At 40.1% G+C, this 23,464-nt stretch overlaps 1 protein-coding gene across 1 annotated transcript in view; it reads left to right on the top strand.

The window, feature by feature from the left end:
• Window positions 1-23,464, top strand: part of LOC149445623 (mucin-2-like) — a 166,342-nt gene that overhangs the window by 118,941 nt on the left and 23,937 nt on the right. The window contains exons 36-41 of the mRNA XM_089653541.1: window positions 2,600-4,524; window positions 15,810-15,984; window positions 17,134-17,381; window positions 19,708-19,891; window positions 21,837-22,035; window positions 22,802-22,977. Coding sequence (XP_089509667.1) covers window positions 2,600-4,524; window positions 15,810-15,984; window positions 17,134-17,381; window positions 19,708-19,891; window positions 21,837-22,035; window positions 22,802-22,977 — 2,907 coding nt within the window. The remainder of the gene's footprint in view (window positions 1-2,599; window positions 4,525-15,809; window positions 15,985-17,133; window positions 17,382-19,707; window positions 19,892-21,836; window positions 22,036-22,801; window positions 22,978-23,464) is intronic.

Below are 23,464 nucleotides of genomic sequence, written 5' to 3'. Positions count from 1 at the left end.
GTCTTAACTGGCAAACAAGGGTACTCCAGTACTCAGAGTGATAGTTTCCTGCACTGGGCTCTGGCGTTTGCCCCATTCAGCTGCCAGTAGAAAGATTCCCTGGCCAAAAGCTAAATGCAGACAAAGGGGACAGGGTTAGTGGTGCTGTCATTACTGAAATTTACCAATGCCCATATTTGGGAAATTACTTGTCAGTAGGTGAGCAGTGAATGGTGGGAAACTGAGATACGAGATCAAGTGGCTGGACAGCTCATGGCAGTGAGTGGTTTGAAAGCAATTATTGGACTGTACAGAGGCTATGGATTCGCCTACTGGTCCAGTGGTTAAAACTACCACTGGTCAACCAAGAAAATAGCATAAGTTTTAACTTCATTTTGTTAGACCTTATTGATTACAGATTGCATTACAAATATTTTTTGCAAGATAATTTTACCATAAGAAAGCTTTGTTGTATGCCCTAAGTCAGGGGTGGGCAACTGTGGCCCTCCAGCTGTTGGTGAACTACAAGTCCCGTCATGCCTCTGCCTTTGGGAGTCATGCTTGTAACTGTCAGTTTTGCAATGCCTCATGGGACTTGTAGTTCTACAACAGCTGGAGGGCCACAGTTGCCCACCCCTGCCCTAAGTAAAAACTACCACATATGAACAGGCTTTTGCAAGGATTGTATAAATCGTTCAGATCCATCAGGGGTATACAGGTGCAAGGGCAGAGCTGGTTAAGTATGCCTTGTAACTGAGACCAAGGACAAAAGTAGTAGGAATTTATACTTTGGGAAATTAACTTTCCATAGGGAAGGGATTCTAAACCTCTTGAAGACTGAGGGCCAAAGCAGTAGTAAATTATAAAAAAAAAAAAAAAAAAGATTTTCCCTTGCAAGGTAAAGGCATAATGTGCTATTATGTATGCCATACTAACACATTGTGAAAGACTTACCATGAAACGAAGCCCTCCAGCAGCAAACTGTCATTACTGCAGAGGCTTTCATCTTCATCTGGTCTTCCTTACATGTTCCTGAGCTGTGGGCATTTGACTAGGCGAAGCAGCGATGACGTCACTCTTGCGCATACGCATGGGAGCTATGGCTGCGGCACACAGCTCTTAAGGAACGGTATGCCCGTGATGTTCAGCGATGTCACCTGCTGCAGCTCACTAGAATATCTCCTAAATGGTGCACATTTACCTACAGGTAAGCTTTATTATAAGCTTACCTGTAGATAAAAGTATAAAACTAGAGTTTACTACCACTGTAAGTGATTTGGTAACCGGGCGTGAGCCACAATGAAATCAAATAATTCAGAATTTCGATTTTTTTTAATTTTGAACAACGTAATGAACATTTTACTCCTGCAGCTACTAAATTCCAGTGGGGGAGGGGAGCAATTTCAGGAGGAAAATGTAGTGCAAAACGTGTTTTTGCAATGAGCATATTAGCACCTATAAAAGGGTTAACAACTATTAGGATTCTTTCACACTGATCCACATGTGCAGCACAGTGCAACTTTCCTGAGGGTTAGCTGCACTTTGCTATTGACTTCAATTATATCTTTCAGATGTGGTGCACTTTCTGAAAGTGCACCAAAACTCCTGCATTCAGCAAACCCGCTGGATATAATAGAAGTCTATGGCTCAGTGCAGCTTGCAGTGCTATTGCTCTCCAGGCTCCTAGAAAGGTCCCAGGCAAAGCATACTTGGTATCACTCCTCTAGGGACAGGGGCCATCGCTACAGAGGAAGCAGCAGCTTATGCAGCTCCTGCTCTCTCCGCAGCTGCCTGCTTCCTCCGCTGTCAGCGTTGGCTTGATGCACTCTGGGATAGCGGGTCAGCAAGCCCAGATCGTGATTAACAGGTTGCTGAACCTGGGCATGCGCTTACCTGGTTTGAGGTCAGAGGGCTCTGAGGGCAACAGTTTGAGCACCCCTGCTATAGAAGAATATGATTTACTGCTGTCTGCAATGCATAAAATTCAAATTGCTAACATTGACGTACAAAGCTATCCATAATACTGCCCCAAACTACGTCACCGACCTGATATACAAATACCACCCAACACGTACTCTTCACTCCTCACAAGACCTCCTACTCTCTAGCTCCCTGGTCTCCTCCTCCCATGCCCGGCTCCAGGACTCCTCCAGGGCTTCCCCCATCCTCTGGAACTCGCTACCCCAATCCATCAGACTGTCACCTACCCTCCTCACCTTTAGGCGCACCCTGAAAACCCATCTCTTCAGGGAAGCCTACCCCGCCCTCACCTAATTGCCGATCTCCTCCACTCCTCCTACCACTCCATCCCCCACAGCCATTTCCTCCTGTACCACTATCCCCTCCCTCCAAGATTGTAAGCTCCAAGGAGCAGGGCCCTTGAACCCCTCGTGTATTGTATTGTTATTGTATTGTCTCATGTATTGTCTCCCATTGTAATGTACAGCACTGAGCAAACTTCTGGCGCTATATAAATACTGTATAATAATAATAATAATAATAATATGTAAACAGTCTGACAACATTTACCCTTAGATGCCTACTTTCAGTATTACATACTGGGGAAACACATATACAATATGTAAGATATTTACTGATTTTTTTTTGTTTCTATCTTTAGGTTTTGTGACTGATGGGTTATTTAATGAAACATGGTGCTACACAGTATCTTGTAGTCCAGACTGTAAAATAACTGTTGCAGAAAGTATATGCACAACAACCACTACTGCAACTAGTACCACAACTACTACAACGCCCACTACACCTGAATCCACAACACCAACAGAAACCACAACAACACCAACAACTACTACAACACCAACCACAAGTGAATCCACAACACCAACAGAAACCCCTACTACAACAGAATCCACAACACCAAAAACCACTACAACTACTACAACACCCACCACAACCACAACTGAATCCACAACACCAACAAAATCCACAACAAAACCAACAACCACTGCTACAACTACTACCACAACTACTACAACACCCACCACAACTACAACGGAATCCACAACACCAACAGAATCCACAACAACACCAACAACCACAACCACTACTACCACAACTACTACAACACCCAGTACAACCACAACTGAATACACAACACCAACAGAAACTCCTTCTACAACACAATCCACAACAACATCAACAACCACTACTACAACACCCACTACAACCACAACTGAATCCACAACACCAACAGAATCTACAACAACACCAACAACCACTGCTACAACAACTACCACAACTACTACAACACCCACCACAACCACAACTGAATCCACAACACCAACAGAATCCACAACAACACCAACAACTACTACAACACCCACCACAACCACAACTGAATCCACAACACCAACAGAATCCACAACAACGCCAACTACTACAACACCCACCACAACCACAACCACAACTGAATCCACAACACCAACAGAATCCACAACAACACCAACTACTACAACACCCACCACAACCACAACCACAACAGAATCCACAACACCAACAGAAATCCCTACTACAACAGAATCCACAACAACACCTACAACAACTACCACAACTACTACAACACCCACCACAACCACAACTGAATCCACAACACCAACAGAATCCACAACAACACCAACAACCACTGCTACAACTACTAAAACACCCACCACAACTACAACGGAATCCACAACACCAACAGAATCCACAACAACACCAACAACCACAACCACTACTACCACAACTACTACAACACCCAGTACAACCACAACTGAATACACAACACCAACAGAAACTCCTTCTACAACACAATCCACAACAACATCAACAACCACTACTACAGCAACCACCACAACTACTACAACACCCACCACAACCACAACTGAATCCACAACACCAACAGAATCCACAGCAACACCAACAACTACTACAACACCCACCACAACCACAACTGAATCCACAACACCAACAGAATCCACAACAACGCCAACTACTACAACACCCACCACAACCACAACCACAACTGAATCCACAACACCAACAGAATCCACAACAACGCCAACTACTACAACACCCACCACAACCACAACCACAACTGAATCCACAACACCAACAGAAATCCCTACTACAACAGAATCCACAACAACACCTACAACAACTACCACAACTACTACAACACCCACCACAACCACAACTGAATCCACAACACCAACAGAATCCACAACAACACCAACAACCACTACTTCGGCTACTACCACAACTACTACAACCAAATTCACAACACCAACAGAATCCACAACAACACCAACCACCACTACAACCACTTCCACAACTACTACAACACCCACCACAACCAGGAGTGAATCAACAACCCCAACAGAAACCCCTACTACAAGAGAATCCACAACAACACCAGAAACCAGTACAACATCAGGAACAACCAGCACAACTACTACAACAACAACCACCACCACAACTACTAAATCAACAACCACTACCCCAAATTATACAACTCCTCGTGGCTGCCCATTTGAACCCCATCGTGAGGTGAGTAATCTTTTCAATTTATATACATAAAAACAAATGCAACATAAAATGTCATGTCTGAGCTGACTGTAAACTGTCTACAGTTGTATCTGAGTTGTAATTTAACATTGCATATTTTACCACTCGATAAATGTATATACAGTACATTCATTTACAAGTGTTACAGCTGTGTTGCCCAGGTTCTTCAATAGAGAAGAATTGCCCAGGACTGATCCAAAACCCACCAACACATCTTTTGGCTTACAAAAGGGGGCTTTATTAAAGTGTTAAAAATACTGCAGAAGTCCATTTTGCATAAACCAAAACCTATAGTAGAATACCACAATGCTTTTATTCTGCAGCACACTGGTAACACAATGCAGTAACCTTGTCACTGCTCACAGAGGCACAATATATGAAATATATACCAATCAGTCATAACATAATGGCAGTTGAAGTGAATAACATTGATTACCTTGTTACAATGGCACAAGTGTAAGGATTTGAGCAACTTTTATTTTTGAAATTGTAATGGCCAGACAACTGGGTCAGAGTAACTCCTAAGCTGCAGCTCTTGTGGGATGTTCCGAGTCTGCTGTGGTCAGGACTTACCAAAATTGGTCCAAGGAAGGAAAACTGGTGCATCAGTGACAAGGTTATGGGTGCCCAACTCTCATTGATGCACATGGGGAGCAAAGGCTGGCCCATGAAGTCAAATCCGATAGAAGAGCTACTGTAGCTCAAATTGCTGAAAAAGTCAATACTGGTTCTGATAGAAAGGTGTCAGAACACACAGTGCATTGCAGTTTGTTGTGTATGGGGCTGTGTAGCCTCAGAGCGGTTAGGGTGCCCATGCTGACTCGTGCCCACAGCCAAAAGCAGCTACAATGGGTATGTAAGATACAGACGTAGACCACAGAATAATGGAAGAAAGTGATCTGGACTGTTTAATCATACTTTCTCTTACATCATGTGGCTGGCTGGGTGAGTGTGCGTCACATTCCTTGGGAAGGGATGGCACCAGGATGCACCATAGGAATATGGGAAGATGAAGGAGACAGCGTGATGCTTTGGGCAATGTTCTGCTGGGAAACCTTGGGTTCTACCATTAATGTGGATATTGCTTTGACATGTACCACCTACTTAAACATTTTTGCTGAGCTAGAACACCCTTTCATGGAAATGGTATTCCTTGATGGTTGTGGCCTCTTTTGGCAGCACAATGTGCCCTGTCACACTGCAAAAATGGTTCAAGAATGGTTTGAGGAGCACAACAATGAGTTTGAGGTGCTGGCCTCCAAATTTTCCAGGTTTCAATCCAATCAAGCATCTGTGGGATATGCTGGAAAAAAAGTCCAATCCATGGAGGCCCCACCTCGCAACTTACACAGAATAAAGGATATCACAGCATACCTTCAGTGGTATAGTGGAGTCCATGCCTCAATGGGTCAGGGCTGTTTTTTCTATGGGGGGAAAAAAAGGGACCTACTCAATATTAGGTGGGTGGTCATAATGTTATTATGGATGGTCATAATATTATATATGGCATTTTTGCTTCCCAGGCAGTCCCACATAGGCCAGGAAAATGTTCCTTTCTTGATCTGGCATGCAGCAGCAACTCCAATTGTCCTTCGTCATGAAAGTCAGGAACTCTCCCTGGATAATCCTTAGTCTCTCAGTGGAACAGTCAAGTATTCATATGAGCATCCCAGCACAGGTCACATTGGTAGTAATAAAAGAAAAAAGGTCACAGACAAGAGATAAAGCCCTCTGTATGAGACAAGTAGTTACTTTGACAGCAAGCAAGGCTTGTATCAAGAAGTATAATAATAAAAAAAATGTTTGATTGCAAAAGGATAAAATGCAATAATTTCAAACTATAATGCACAGTGCTCAATACCCAAAGTATACTGTACATATCACAAACAACCATATTAAAAGCACTGTCTTAGTAGAAACGACCGGACATTAATGGTAATATATATATCCTGCAGGACACACGACACGGACATAGCCGCTTGGTGCTATCAAGAGGTTATGTTAATAAGTCAGTATTGCAGAGTATATATGCCCTACTGTCCATAGGCACACTTAGAAATCGAGGTACGATCTTACCCTCAATCAGATTTCCCCACATTGGTCCATCTGTGTGACATTATACCATTAGTCCAAAGGTGGAGGCCTCCTATTATCCACAATTAATGTTATTTTTTGGATTAATTGATATATGGGCCCTGGGACATTTATATGTACCCTGCAGTACTGACTTGTTAATATAAAAATGTATTAACGCATAACCCTGTCTGCGACCTTTTTTCTTTTGTGAATGATTTTTGGTTTAGATGGCAACACTTACTCAGTGATTAGGCAGTCAGGAATTTAATAAGTTCCCTCTTTGTTGTGCGTTTCACATTGGTAGTAATAGCCTGTCAGCAGCTCTGTACATGCTGTGCTTGCTCAGCAGCCGCAGTCGCGCAACAGCACCAATCTGCTCCATGGAAGCAGCAGCAGCCTAAGCCCCCTCAGCAGCACATATAACCCTCCATGCAGCTTCAACTGCCAGACAGTCCACTTTGCCCACACAGCCACCTCTGGACAGTACAGCACAGATCCTGACTTGGAACAACTCCCTGCCCAGAAACAGAGTACCTCTCTTGCTCATCACCCTCTGTATAGCTCATCATACACCACTCCCCTTACACCTCTCAGGTGGTTGGCAGGCTTACAATCTGGCCACTTGCAGACCTCTTCTCACTGCTGCAACTCTGTCTCAGATGCTCCCATCCAAACGAGTCATGACAGCCAACAGCAGTGAGTGACCTCTGAAAAGCGCAGGCTGTGCAGCTGCCACAACATACAGTAAGAACTGCTGGCTAAGCTTCACACTCCCCCCCCCCCCCATCAAAAGTCTTTGGTCCGACAAAGAATCAATATTTGTATATAAAAAAATTTAAGCAGACTAGCATGAAGTCAAAACAGCCGTTTCAATAATTAAACACACTTCATTGGTAAGGTTAAACTGATTTTATAACATCTTACAAAATAAGTAGGTAAGGGGTACTCCCACCAAAGTGTGTCAGGAAATGGGCTGTGGATGTTTTTCACTGGGCATCAGAAAGTCTTCTCTCTGTGGTGATGACTACTTCTAAACTCGGTAATAGACAATGGTATAGAAAAAAACAGCAGTGAGCGCTAATCCTGAAAGCGGCTGAGCACTCTAAGCAACCAATATAAACTTAAATGAAATAACATAAAAATAGTGCAGCGCTAAACGCCGCCGCGTGGAAACGCCGCCCGAAAAGAGAGGCGGGTCTGACAACAGCAACAACCCTCTCCTACAAAACGTGACTTCAATTGTGGTGTCTCGTGACGCCAAAGTGAGCTTTTGCTTGCAGAATCTTGATCTTGGAATTCTACACCTAATCGAGAGAAGGAGGATCTGTTGCTGCATCCACAGAGGAGGGATTCACCATTCCTGTAACCGGACCAGCTTTACTCCCCTCTGGATTGAGGATCCATGAGCTCTAGATGCACACTGCGTTTATGTGTCTTACTTCTGGTGAGTGCGTTTTTCAGCCGTTTCCACACGGATCACCAATTCTGAATCCTCATTTGTCACTGGACACGTCCATATGACCAAGACTTTTAGTGGACTTTTATTTGTCTTATTGTCACTACTTTTAGCGCTGCACTATTTTTATGTTACTTCTAAACTGTTCTCTGGAAAATTGTTGGTAAGGCTTTTTGGAGTTTGTGCCAGTCTCCTAGCTCTTTGTTGGTGCATTCAGATGTCTCTAGTGTCAAATTCTTCTTTTAAGGGTCAAGAGGTGGTGGAGAGAGTTCTTCAACTTCTCCGATTGGCTCAGCTGAGATCCCCTCTTTTTCTCTTACCTGAGGCACGAACTCTGGAGTTTCAGGCCTAAGAGTTCTGGAGTACTTTATGGGATCTTGACTTTGGAGATGGCCTATTGGGTCAGCTCTTGGGGAGGAGAGGGGAGGGGGGCAGAGTCTTCTTCTGAATACAATGCAGGCAGGAATGTTAGTAGCTTTCAACTTAAGCTCTCATGCATGGCAAGAAAAACCATCTTTAACCAGCTTGAAGGTCCTTTCTGGTTCCAGGTGACCATGTTCATCATGCAAGGCAGATGAATCAATACTATGCTTTTTGTGAAGGAACCATCCCTTCAACAGATTACTCTGTCATGCAACTGTAACCATTCCCACCCTTTGTAAGTGTTTGTTAGCAGGCATTCTGGACATTGGCTTTCTAAAGCTTTCAAAGACAGACTACAGAGAGGGTTTGCTTCTTGGTCCTTCTTCAAGTTTTTCTTAGTGATAGTAGGCATGTCTCCATCTTATTCTTGAGTTAAATTACAGTAGATCGTTGGGAAACCTGCAGCAGTGCACCATTGCCTTTGGCCCCTGTTGCTTCATTGACTTGATGCTCGATCATCTGGCATGGGGCTTGGATTCCTCCTGACAACAGAAGTTCATTCCTGTTAGAAATTATGTATATAGAACAGACAGTGCAAAGTCCACACATGCTTTTCTGCTTCACTGCACAAAGAAAACAGGAAACTTTATTCAGAAAAAAGACATAAAGTATACCATAGATGCAGCTACGCACTTGTAAATACTGTAATCTATTAGTTGAAGAATATATCTCTACTGATTACCGATGTAGTTGTTGCACAAAATACATTAACACTGTATTCCAACACCCCCACTCAACAACTACTCCTTATATTAGTCCCATTTCGGATCTCAGTTCTATAAATCTGTAGCTCTGAAAGTGTCCATGTCTGCAGTTCACTAAATGTCATCTCTTCATCAGCAGCTCTGATCCACTTTTGTTTCTCATGGGTTGGAAGTCTCTGCATCTCATCCCATGAATCTGGCTCTGGTTTTAATGCTACGCAAGCAACAATGCTTTTATTGATTCTGGTGGATTTCCTGATTAAATCCTATTGTGGTCTGGTTTTTTCTTTTACAGTATTTAGATAGTCTCTGTTAGTTTCTATTTCCATGTCACTTTGTTTCCTATCTTCATGTAACACAGATTTGGAATTTCCCTCAGATTGAAGCGTTTGTGTTAGTTCATTAAATTTTGAACACACTAAATTTTCATCGACAATTACACTTCTTATGGTTACCTTGTTTATGTCTTGGTGTAGAATTCTATATCTCTTTTGAAATTCACTGTACCCTACATGTACACCTTCTTTTGCGCGTGCGTCCCATTTTATATTTTTCTTTTGGGATGTGCACATAGGCTTTGCTTCCAAAAATTTTTAGATGGTTCGAACTTGGGGTCTTTCCATTCCACAGTTCATATGGAGTTTTCTTGGTTGATTTTCCCGGTAGTAGGTTTTGGAGATAGCATGCTGTCATAATTGTCTCCCCCCCCGGTATGTGGTTAGCATATCTGCATCAAACAGCATGATTCTTCCGCTCTCACATAGAGTACAGTTCATTCTTTTTGCAATTGTGTTTTGTTCTGGGTTGTATGCTACAGTAGTTTGAAATATTATGCCATGCTTTCTGGGAATCGCCAGTGTATTATCACCTGTATATTCAGTTCCATTGTCTGTACGCAATACACTCTTCATTTTGCTAAATTTGTTGCTTATTGGGCCAAATACTGTTCAAGTTTCTCTGGCACTTCACTTTTGTTGTAACAGATATATATATATGTAGTATAAATTTAGTAAGCATCTATAAAAGTGAGAAAATACCTCTTCTTCCCTGGAGAAAATTTTTCAATTCAACTGAAAAGATCTGAATGAATTAAGTCCAGAGGTTTTGTAGCACTGCTGTTACTCTGCTTTGGAAAGGCTTTTCTTATAATTTTTCCTTTTACAGAGCTGGTGCTTCTTATTGTTTTATCACATAGACTAATTTTTATTCCCCTTGCATAGTCATTCTCAGTTAATTTCTTTGTTATGTCAAGACTTCTGTGCCCAAGTTTTCTGCACAGTCCACATATGCTTTTCTGCTTCACTGCAACAAGGAAACAGGAAATTTTATTCAGAGAAAAGATAGAGTATATCATAGATGCAGCTACAAACTGATAAACACTGCTATCTACTGATTTCTACTGAATACTGTTGTAGTTATTGTAAAAAATACATGAACACTGTATTCCAGCAATTCCTCTGTAAAGGCCTTAATGGCAGGGGGACTTCGGTGTGCTGGCATCTCTGTTTACCAGTCCTGAATGGTATTTCAGATTGAAGAGAAATCCTGATAGAGCTGCTAACCACCGATATTCTGTAGTATCTAGCTTGGCTGTCATAAGGAGGTAGGTGAGCAGATTGTTGTCAGTCTTGATTTCTAATTCAGACAAATACAAGTTGTCTTTTCCCTTATATATGGCTGCCTACTTCAAGAGTGGTATATTTTGTTAATACATCATACACAATTTTTCCATTGATGTGGAAAGGACTGTATCTGAGCACCGCAAACTGAAAAAGCTATTAAATTAATTTTCAATATTCACAGCAAACTCACCTATCCATCCATGCCTCATCCATCTCATCACCTACAGTGGGGATCGAAAGTTTGGGCACCCCAGCTAAAAATTTGTATTAATGTGCATAAAGAAGCCAAGGAAAGATGGAAGAATCTCCAAAGGCATCAAATTACAGATTAGACATTCTTATAATATGTCAACAAAAGTTAGATTTTATTTCCATCATTTACACTTTCAAAATGACAGAAAACAAAAAAATGGCATCTGCAAAAGTTTGGGCACCCTGCAGAATTTATAGCATGCAGTGCCCCCTTTGCCAAGCTGAGACCTGCCAGTGTCATGGATTGTTCTCAATCATTGTCTGGGGAGACCAGGTGATGTCAATCTCAAAGGTTTTAAATGCCCAGACTCATCTGACCTTGCCCCAACAATCAGCACCATGGGTTCTTCTAAGCAGTTGTCTAGAAAACTGAAACTGAAAATAGTTGACGCTCACAAAGCTGGAGAAGCCAATAAGAAGATAGCAAAGCGTTTTCAGATGTCAATATCCTCTGTTCGAAATGTAATTAAGAAATGGCAGTCATCAGGAACAGTGGAAGTTAAAGCAAGATCTGGAAGACCAAGAAAAATATCAGACAGAACAGCTCGCAGGATTGTGAGAAAAACAATTCAAATCCCACGTTTGACTGCAGGATCCCTCCAGAAAGATCTGGCAGACACTGGAGTTGTGGTACACTATTCCACTATAAAGAGATACTTGTACAAATATGGTCTTCATGGAAGAGTCATCAGAAGAAAACCTCTTCTACGTCCTCACCACAAAAATCATCGTTTGAACTTTGCAAATGAACATATAGACAAGCCTGATGCATTTTGGAAACAAGTTCTGTGGACCGATGAGGTTAAAATTTAACTTTTTGGCCGGAATGAGCAAAGGTACGTTTGGAGAAGAAGGGGCACAGAATTTAATGAAAAGAACCTCTGTCCAACTGTTAAGCATGGGGTTGGATCAATCATGCTTTTGGGTTGTGTTTCAGCCAGTGGCACAGGGAACATCTCATGAGTAGAAGGAACAATGGATTCAATAAAATTTCAGCAAATTTTGGATGGTAACTTGATGCCATCTGTGAAAAAGCTGAAGTTAAAGAGAGGATGGCTTCTACAAATGGATAATGATCCTAAACACACCTCGAAATCCACGGGGGATTACATCAATAGGCGTAAACTGAAGGTTTTGCCATGGGCTTCACAATCTCCTGACCTCAACATAATTGAAAATCTATGGATAGACCTTAAAAGAGCAGTGCGTGACAGACAGCCCAGAAATCTCAAAGAACTGGAAGACTTTTGTAAGGGAGAATGGGCAAAGATACCTCAAACAAGAATTGAAAGACTCTTGGCTGACTACAAAAAGCGTTTACAAGCTGTGATACTTGCCAAAGGGGGCAGTACAAGATATTAACTCTGCAGGGTGCCCAAACTTTTGCAGACGCCATTTTTTTGGTTTTCTGTTATTTTGAAAGTGTAAATGATGGAAATAAAATCTAACTTTTGTTGACATATTATAAGAATGTCTAATCTGTAATCTGATGCCTTTTGGAGATTTTTCCATCTTTCCTTGGCTTCTTTATGCACATTAATACAAATTTTTAGCTGGGGTGCCCAAACTTTCGATCCCCACTGTATCTCATCCATGTTTACTTTATTTTGTTAAGAAATCACTTTGAAAAACACCCCCTTAGCATTTCTAGCCTCAGCCATCTTGAGCGAGGGCAGATAATTAATGTAGCATTTACTTCCTAGAAGCCATCTGCACTTTACTCAGGTGTGTAGATAGGAGGGTGTGTTTAGCTGATAAAGAAGAAGAAATGTAAAAAAAAAGGTTAAAAAGTAAATACAATATACTTTCCTATCTACTAAGGCTAGTAGCATAAGAATTAAAAATATTTAATGTTGATTGACAGATTTTATTTCCCCTTTAAGGACTTGGTGTTAATTACAGTTATATTTAATTATAATATTAAGTCACCTTCCCTGCCACAGTCCAACAAGTCCCTAAGGAATGGTAACAGAGGTTGTGAAATAATTTTTAGAAACATGACTGTTGTCGACAGAGCAAGTAAATGATAGAGACATGAACTGATTTGTTTTGGAGTTTACAAAAACTATTCAGCAGTGAAATGCAATTATGTGGTGCCAAAAGCGGTCAAAATCTTTACCAAGTAATTATAGACCTTTTAGTTTAACACCTATAGTTGGGAAGATACTGGAGAGTTTAATAAAACACCACATAGATGAGTTCTTGCTGGAAAAAAATATTTTAAGCAACAGACAGCATGGATTCATGAAAGAGAGAAGTTGTCAAACAAATCTGATTTCTGTTTATGAGGAGGTGAGCAAAATCTTGGACAGAGGGGTGGTGGCAGTTGTGGTATACTTGGACAGAGGGGTGGTGGCCGTTGTGGTATACTTGGACAGAGGGGTGGTGGCAGTTGTGGTATGCTTGGATTTTGCAAAAGCGTTTGACACAGTTCCCCACACAGCTAAAGTGTAAGGTAAAGTCTACAGGCTTGGAAAAATCTGTATGTAAATGGATAGAAAACTGGCTAAAACATTGTATTCAAAGAGTAGTGGTTAATGATTCATACTCTGCATGGTCTAGGGTTGTCAGTGGTGTACCCCAAGGTTCAGTGTTGGGACCCTTACTTTTAAAAATATATAGAAACAATATAGGGTCTGGGATTAAAAATCCCATTTCAGCCTTTGCAGATGACACCAAGCTGTGCAGTGGAATAACGTCCTTACAGGATGTCTCCAATTTATAAGCCGACCTCAATGCACTGTTTAATTGGGCAACTATGTGGCAAATGAGGTTTAATGTTGATAAATGTAAGGTTATGCACTTGGGGGCTAAGAATATGCATGCATCATAAACAGAAGAAATGCAGCGCTCTTGAAAAAATGATATTAGAAATAATAATAATAATAAACACAGTCCAATAAAAAACAGTGTTCCTTGTTTCCCAGTGAAAATGGTAGAATTTTGCACTAACCAGAACGCGCAAAGGTAATGCGCATATGTGTGTGTATCCTGAAGATCCTTTATCCACTTAAGGCTGGTCAGGTATATGGCTTGGAAGAATGGAGATCCTACGCCCTCATGTGGTGGAAAGTGATCCAGCAAGTCAGAGCAATGACGATCTAGATGAGCCTCCAAAAGGAACTGGCACAGGAATCCCAAGGGCTACAAGGATGGAAAAGCTCCTGTCACTTCGCTACCAGGGACACGGGTCCCTGGTAGCGAAGTGACAGGAGCTTTTCCATCCTTGTAGCCCTTGGGATTCCTGTGCCAGTTCCTTTTGGAGGCTCATCTAGATCGTCATTGCTCTGACTTGCTGGATCACTTTCCACCACATGAGGGCGTAGGATCTCCATTCTTCCAAGCCATATACCTGACCAGCCTTAAGTGGATAAAGGATCTTCAGGATACACACACATATGCGCATTACCTTTGCGCGTTCTGGTTAGTGCAAAATTCTACCATTTTCACTGGGAAACAAGGAACACTGTTTTTTATTGGACTGTGTTTATTATTATTATTATTATTTCTAATATCATTTTTTCAAGAGCGCTGCATTTCTTCTGTTTATGTATTTTGGGACTTTTATGTGTTTTCCTATATGTTCAGCTGCTTGCATTTTATATGAGCGCTTACTATATACCACCATTATTTCCATGCATGCATCATACATACTAGGGGGGTACAACTGGGGGAATCAATGGTGGAGAAGGATCTGGAAGTTCTGCTAGATCACAAGCTTAATAATGGCATGCAATGCCAAGCTGCGGTTTCTAACGCGAGCAAAATCCTCTCTTGTATTAAAAGAGGTATAGACTCCAGAGAGACAGATATCATTTTACCCCTGTACAAATCATTAGTAAGACCGCATCTGGAATATGCAGTTCAGTTTTGGGCACCAATTCACAAAAAGAACATTGGGGAACTGGAGGAAGTACAGAGAAGGGCAACCAAACTGATAGGAGGCATGGAGGAGATCAGCTATGAGGAAAGATTAGAGGAACTGAATTCATTCTCTCTTGAGAAGAGGAGATTAAGGGGGAAAATGATCAACATGTAGAAATACATCAGTGGTTCATATAGTGAACTCGGTGTAGAGCTGTTCACCCTGAGGTCATCACAGAGGACAAGGGGGCACTCTTTACGCCTGGAGGAAAAGATATAATCTCCAAACATGGAAAGGTTTCTTCACAGTGAGAGCTGTGAAAATGTGGAATAGACTCCCTCAAGAGTTGGTTCTAGCCAGCTCCATGGATTGCTTTAAAAAAGGCCTGGATTTTTTCCTAGATACACAGAATATAGCTGGATACTAACATTTAGCAAAATGAATAATAACTTTGGAAAGTGAATGTTCACTTTGTTTACTAAATAAGATAAAGCCATGTTCATGTCAAACACCCAATAATGTGTGATGGAAATTAAAAAATGCATTTTTGCTAGCACCTGATTGGGTGATTGAAGAGAGCACAGCTCCACCTTATTTACTAAGCTCAGTAAAGATTCACTTTGCAAGATGAATATTCACTTTGATAAGTTAGCAGCCTGATTCCTTTAACAAATCAACGGGTATGATCAACGTTTATGGCTGTGGATCCTGAGCTACTTTCCTTCTTTCCAAGTCCTGTATCTATTGGATGCTGAACAACACATACAAACCATGGTAATATCGTCCAGCACAGTAGTATATTTGATAATATTGTATAAGAATAGTTTAATGATGAATATTTCACAAACACAATCCTTTTGTTTCTTCAGCATAATGAAACTTGGATGCTGTGTAACTGCACCATGGCTAGATGTCTTGAAGACAACACAGTAGAAATCATTGAACTCAAGTGTGAGCCCCCACCACCAATAACATGTGCTAATGGTTTAGCACCAGTAGCTGTACCAGACGATGACTTATGTTGCTGGCACTGGGAGTGCGACTGTAAGTGTTTTTCATCTGGGTCATATCAGTACCTTTTCTTCATCTATTTATTTAATACAAACAAATAGCTTGGACTTTTATATTAGCCTGTACAGTGATACCAAAGTATGCAAGCTCTGGGAGTCCACCTTCCCTCCCCTAAATTTAGAGGTAAACTAAACAAAAAAAATTAATATATTGGAGCTTACCAGTCTTTAGGTGTGGTGGCTGCATTAGTTTTCTTTTTTCAAGTTGAAACATTTTCATCAAGTACATACAATTACCCATTGACCTTGCTAGGAATGCATGTTTCTTGATAATTCCTGTCATTTGCATGAAGCATAAGACAATGTTATCTTTCATCTTTAAATTCTTAATTTACCCATCTCCCATGTAATAGAGATGAACAAAGGCAGACATGTTTGAAGTCCAGCCTGTGTGGCAACTATGGCTTCCTATAGATACAGAAATGAGCATAGTCACTGATGAGCAGAAAGTGTGTTATTTGCAGGGTTACCATATGAAGATAAAGGAAAAAAAACCTCAAAGGCCTAATTTCTCTATACGTTGGGGCTTAGCAACTATGCCAATTGATACTTTATGCATTCACTAAGGGCTCGTTCACATTGGAGGAGGCAAAGACTGCAGCTCCTATGAAAGATGATCCATGCTCAGATCACCTTTTAGAAGAGTTTTACAGGCAATAAAGAAGCAATTATGCTCCTCCTCACCGCCTATTTTAACCCCTTAAATGCCACACTACCATGTGCCTTATTCACTTGAATGGGTTGCATTTGGTGGGTGGTATTGTCTGCCGAATGTGAGAAGGGATATAATTCATGTCACGGCTGTCAATCAAAGCATCGTGACCCTGGCATGTGTGCACCCCCTGCCACTGACTCAGCAGGTAAAGGGGAGCAGTTGGGGGTTGGTAAAACTACAGCTCAACCTTGGAGTTTAACCATCCCCTCGTCCGTTAGTGTGAACAACCCCTTTAATCAGACTGGAACTCAGTAAAGAATATAACATCTTCCAACTCTGGCTTGAATATGCTTAAAATAATTTTATTGATTATATAGTAATTTCAAATTAAAAAACAAAGGATTAGTATGTACGGAAGTAAAAAATAGTTTTATTTAAATAAATGCAAACTTTTATTCTATCATGTAGGTGTTTGCAGTGGTTGGGGTGACCCCCACTATATCACATTTGATGGCACCTACTATAGCTATCAAGGGAGCTGCACCTATACTTTAGTGGAAGAGATTACAAAGAAGATTGATAATTTTGGAGTATATATTGATAACTATGACTGTGATGCTCAGGACCGAGTATCTTGTCCACGTGACATCATTGTCCGTCATGAAACTCAGACAATACGCATTGCTGCAAAGTCCCTGCAGCCTATCAACTTACAGGTAGGATATATATGTATTAAGTATCTTAATTGAAAAACAGCATTTCTACTCTTTCAGATCAGTGGAAACTAATAATAATTTGATTTGTGATGCAAACCACATGTATTTTTTTAACAAAAAAGCGGCAAAAATAATAATTTTTTTAAAATAACAGTTTCCTTTTCAACCCCTTTATGTATTAAAATACTGGTAAATCTTAAAGCCATTTTAATATGCTGTTAACATTTCATGAGCACTGGGAATCTTAACTCAAGGTGGGTTTCCCTGCCATTTGAGTCTTGCTGATTAGTAGATTTCTCTAGGCAAAAGTGAGACTTGTTAACCATTACCTCTCCACTGATGGTTTTAAGTATGTCTAAAGCATAAGCATTTTTTTTTAGATTTTTAAATAGAGTGGACAAGTATTCTAGCAGTTTTTATTGCTGCATGTTTCCTAGTGAATTTCACCTCCTCCATTTTCCTGGTGACCATTGTCAGGTGATGAAATATTTAACATTTTACAGTTGTGAATATGTTCTCTCATTCTCTGTTGTGTTCCAGATCAGAAATGAGAGGAAATTTCACTTGGGGCAAAATGTAAAAAGTATGACAGGAGGTTTACCATTCCTTACTCTTAAATTATTGTAGCTTTAAATACACTTTAAATGTATTTCCACTTTTGCAACCATATTGGGATAACAACTACTTTATATGTTCTCATTCACATTGCATAACTTAAAAAAATTGCTTCCTATATTTTACTTGCTCTTTTCTGAAAAAGTCAAAAACTGAGGTTTATCTCTGCTATGCAGAGCAGAGTGGGGTGTTAATGTTTATCATAATTAACTCTATCTGTACCCTGCTGGCAGATCTCATTATGAGTTGTAAAATTTGATTTGAACACTGTCTGTCCTAACAAATGGTAAAGCTCTAGAAGCTGGGCTTCTTCATTCTATATTAAAGAGGAGATACTAATGGGGGAGATTTACTAAACCTGATGCACTCAGAATCTGGTGCAGCTGTGCATAGTAACCAATCAGCTTCTACATGTTATTGTCAAACCTTAAAGAGCACCTTCACTTTTGTTGAGAAAAAAACATTCCCCTCTGGGTGATCTATGTACATTGCAAGATTTGAAAAAATTTTGCTGCAGATTCCTATCTTTTTGTTACTTTGAGGAAGTAGCTGTTTGTTTGCCTGTGTCCATGTTCACAGTGAAACTAATGGGAGTAGCTTTATAATTATTAATCAGCTGCTGCACCTGCAATGCTCTAATGAAAAAATTGGCAGGGTCTGCATCCCTGTAGACGTGATATCCCTTTGGGAGTATCTCACCAAAAATTACATGTTTGTTGTAGGGGATGCCAAAAATCTGACTTGTATTCTAGTGCAGACTTCTGGGAAAATCAGTAAGCCAATCACATAAGCAGCAAATTACATTTTCAGGGGGTGTTCTGTATATATCTGAGTACAGAACGCCTCCAAGTTGCCATATTGCATTGTATTTTACAGAAAATGACAGCACTGTAGATTGAAAAGGAAAGGTAATTGTTAATAACGTTCAAGTGCAATATGACTTAAGTCACAATTGTATATGCTATTATTTTTTTTTTTCCCCACGAAAGTGGAGTTACTCTTTAATGAAACAATCTGAAGTTAGAAGTTGATTGGTTACCATGCACAGCTGCACCATATTTGGTGTGAAACAGTTTTAGAAAATCTTCTCCAATGTGTCCCCTATTTGTCAGTGGGGACAGATTGAGTTTATTCCCGCTTCAAAGTGTTCAGAGTAATTTGCAAAGGAAAGAAAGAAATATTTTAAAATAATTTTTAGGAATGCTGTGTGAATGAGAATACAAACAACATACAGTGCAGTTTTCTCAAATCTGACTTGAAGAAGTGAAAATACAATTAAGGCTGTCATTACGAAGGCTGTACTAATAAACAGAGTACTCATTTAGCCTAAAGTAGAAGATAACTAAAGAATTCCTATCAAATACGATTACAAAGGCAAACACCTCAAGTTGTTGGATAGATGTCTGAATCTGTAAAATGTAGGCACAAGACAGAGCACTACAGAACATCCACATAATGTTTAGCTAATGTGCAAGTTGACTTTTGATGCATATTATAGAGGCATATGTCAGAAGGAAGAAGTGTTATACTTGCTTAAGGCAACCATTAAGATTTTATATTCCAGTCTCCAAAACTACACTAGAGTTCTTACAAGGTAAATCAATTTGTAAAAATAGCTCCTTCCTTAGGACACTTGATCACAAAGTTATGCAGCTACTATCAACTCTAATAATAAAACTTGCAAATTTCTTCTTTTGCCATGTTTATCTAGGTTATTGTAAATGATGAAATTGTAGGAACCCCCTATAAAAAGTACGGGGTGACTGTGTATAGATCTGGAATCAATTATGTGGTCGAAATTCCTGAATTGGAGACTAATATCACATACAACGGCATGTCCTTCTCCGTCAAACTACCATATCGTCTTTTTGGACACAATACACAGGGACAGTGCGGTAAGTTTTTGTAGGGTTTATATTTGCAAAATAGATTAAACCTTTTATTTTTAGAGATGTAAATGTCTTACTTTCCCAAACAATTATTTATAAAAGGCAGTTTTAAACTCAAATGGCTTTGTGAAAGAGGCTTGCATATGCCAAACTGTGTGTGATTGTGTTTCACAATTTAAGACAAAAATAATAAAACTTCTGCAGATTTCCCATGTAGTGACCATCATTAACGTGTATACATGTTTAACATGTTCCTAACTTTTTTTATACATTTTTTTCATTTTTAAGCTGTATACAATAGTATGTTTAAAGTAACATGTCAGAAAAGAATAATGCCAAATCATATAATGTGATAGTGTAGGGATTACAAAGGGGTTTACAAGAGCCTATTCTATTAGATCTTTGTACAGGAGGTGTGTTAGGGCTACAGAATACATTCCTCACTCCTCATCTCTATAACCCTAAAGGGTAGTAGTTCTGCAGTCCTTGGGAATTACTAGCAGCAGTGGAATTGATAAGAGTGCAGTACAGGCAGTGAGTACAAGCATTGAGCACATGAAGTTATCAGCTCTCATGATTGTTTGCAGGATCATCAGATTTTTTTGTATTTTTGTAATAGATAGATTAAAAAAGTTCAGTGGTATATTTACCAGAGTAGCAGGGGTCAAATAAGGAGAGTGAACAAAAGTTTTTCTAATAAAAAGTGTTTGTTTAACCCTTTTTTAAACATTAGTTAACTAACACCTCCTCTCCTGTTAGCTGTTCTCTATTCTTCTGTTTAATTCATATTTTTTAACTATTAATATTTCAAAGAGAAGTATGGCCAACATTCTTTTGGCCATATTTCTCATGTGAGTCACAGGATGTGCACTTGTGCACTGCTGAGACCCAAAATCAGGCGATAGCGGGCTAAAGTCCACTGTCAGCTAAGGGTTCAGAGAAGCTCCAGACTCTGGAGGGATCTCAACAATAGTGTCAGGATCCACCCAGATTCCTTACTGGCAGCTGGCTCAGTCTGTCAGCATGCTGATGACAGCATGAACCAGCCACTCCTGCCCCCTCCACAGCCCGGCACTCAAGTGAGAACTGGAGGAGCAGAGCACAGAGCGGTGATTGGCAGTCACCACTCTGTGCTTGGAGTGGACCCAAGCACTGAGGGATCAGCGATCATGTGATTTTTTAGTTCTCAGGCTAAGAGCCAACAGGGAACAGCTGCAACATCAGACATAAAGTATACAGGACATATTGTGAACCCTAATAAATCTGGTTAGTTGATATTCTGATTCCAATTCCTGTGATGGCGACTATCCCTTTCCTAGACCACTATACTTGGCCTGTATATAGCAGAGACAATCCCTGCAGATATTCTTTGTCAGACAGCTTAACACACCAAATATGTGGAATCCACAAATGTCTGCAGAACTCTGAAGCAATTAATAAGATGCAAAATGCAGTAGACTTGATAAAAAAGTGTTTAAGGAGTTCAAAATGAGTATTGGATTTCCTAGCCCCAATGTGTGTCTTGAAGGAGGGGATGAAGAAACTCACACAAATGGAGAAGGAAATTACATCACAATAAGGGCAAGGAAAATACAGAAATTTACAAGTAATACCAACAGTGGTCACAAGGTGGCAACATAATAAAAAATTAATAACTAGAAACCGCATAGGCTGTATACATAAATGCATCCACATTTTCCATGTACTGCTAGAGGCAACACAGATGATATCATTCTCTGTGAAAATAACTGACAGTGGAAAAAGAGGTATGTGATTCTGATTTTCCAATATATAGCTAAAGGTTTCCCATCAGAGTAAAGTGAAAGTAAATAGTAGAATTTCATATCAGTTTGCTTAACAAAGAGAAAAAGACAATTTTCTATACCAAATGTTATCATTACTACAGAAATACTTTCTTTGATCTGTATCTGACTGTATATTTCCTACTTAGGTACTTGCACCAACAATCGAACAGATGACTGCCTGACAAGTAGCGGTGAAATTGTATCAAACTGTGAAGTTATGGCGGATACTTGGGTTGTACCAGATCCAAGAAAGCCTACATGTGGCAATCTGAAACCTACAGTTCCACCCGAAGTCACTAAGGCTCCTTGCAAACCATCTCCACTGTGCGAACTCATCTTGGGAACGTAAGAATTGTTTTCTCCAATAGAAAATTTTAAAACATTGCTATAAAATGCATTCATTGGTTTTCAAAGTGGCTCTGTCACATTAACAAATCAAAACCCCACCTTTTTTAAAGATAAGACCTGTTCCAACCTATAAACTCTCTAATGCAAGAAATATGTCAGCTGACAGAGGCTTTCAGCATTGTGCTGTTAAATGACAAGGGCAGGGCTTCACTATGGGGGAGGACTTAGCACCTTGTGTCAGAGCTGAAGTCAAAAAGATCATCTGTGTTTAGTGTGCACCCATGATCAAAGCACTCCTTACTTACACAGAAAACAACTAGCAAAAGTATGTGCAGGCACAGTTTTATGTATGTTGTTAGTTTGAACACTTTTGTGACCTGGCAGGTTCAGTTTAAACACTTGTGATTTATTTGCATTGATGTTAAACTCACACTTTGCCAATTTCAAGAATTCAAATTAGCAAACAAACAAAAGACTACAGGCAGTGTGATTAATGAATCTATATTCTGTATAAATATTCCCCATTTTGTGTTTCAGAATATAAGGAAGGGTTCCGAGAGGGAGCCTATTGTTAAAATTCTAGCCTTCTAGCCTTTGGCTTGTGATATTCTCTCTGAAACAAAGCAAAATAAGCACCACTGAATATTGGAAAAAAAATTTTTTTTAGAAAAATATATCTCTTTTTTATAGCAATCATTTGTTTAAATGTTTTCTCATAAACCAGATGAATTCTTTGAACCTTCTTCCATATTGTTTTCTAAAGGACATTCCAGCAATGCCACAAGGCTCTGCCGCCAGAACATTTCTACCAGGCCTGTGTTTATGACAGTTGCCATGTAGTCAACTCCAACATAGAATGTACCAGTTTGCAGCAATACGCTCAGCTCTGTGCAGAGCATGGAGTCTGTATTCAATGGAGAGATAAAGCTTCAGAATGTCGTAAGTTATCATATTTAGTTATCTGTTTCGTGACACCACACAGCTTATTATGTGATTTGTATTCATACCCAGGGATAAGCAACTCTCCCTGGGTTCAGTTTGTAAACAGAGTGCTTGCTTTTGAACTTTGTGTTGAAAGCTATTGAAGTCTATGGGGATAAATCTTAGCCCTGGTTCACACCAATGCGATTTGTCATGCGATTTGACAGTTTAAAATTGCATGACAAGTTGCACCTTACTTGCGGCAATGGAACCATTCAAATTGTTGCGACTCAAGTCACATTGACTTTGAAAGGTTTCTGCACTACTTTTATATTGTTGCGACTTGCATTGACTTCTGTTAAATGAAGTCACAAGCCTCAATGAAATTGCACATCAAAATCGCATTCATTGACAGCTTTGAAATGCGGAAGTAGTGCGATTCCAAAGCCACACTGGTTTGAACCAGGGCTTAATGTTTAATTCTTGTCATTTGTAGGGATAATAA

Source organism: Staurois parvus, unplaced genomic scaffold (assembly GCF_062004578.1).
Source record: "Staurois parvus isolate SC_StPar_1 unplaced genomic scaffold, SC_StPar_1.0 ptg000715l, whole genome shotgun sequence".
Taxonomy (NCBI): Eukaryota; Metazoa; Chordata; class Amphibia; order Anura; family Ranidae; genus Staurois; species Staurois parvus.
Note: the sequence above shows the minus strand (reverse complement) of the source record. Positions and strands in the feature narration are given on the sequence as shown.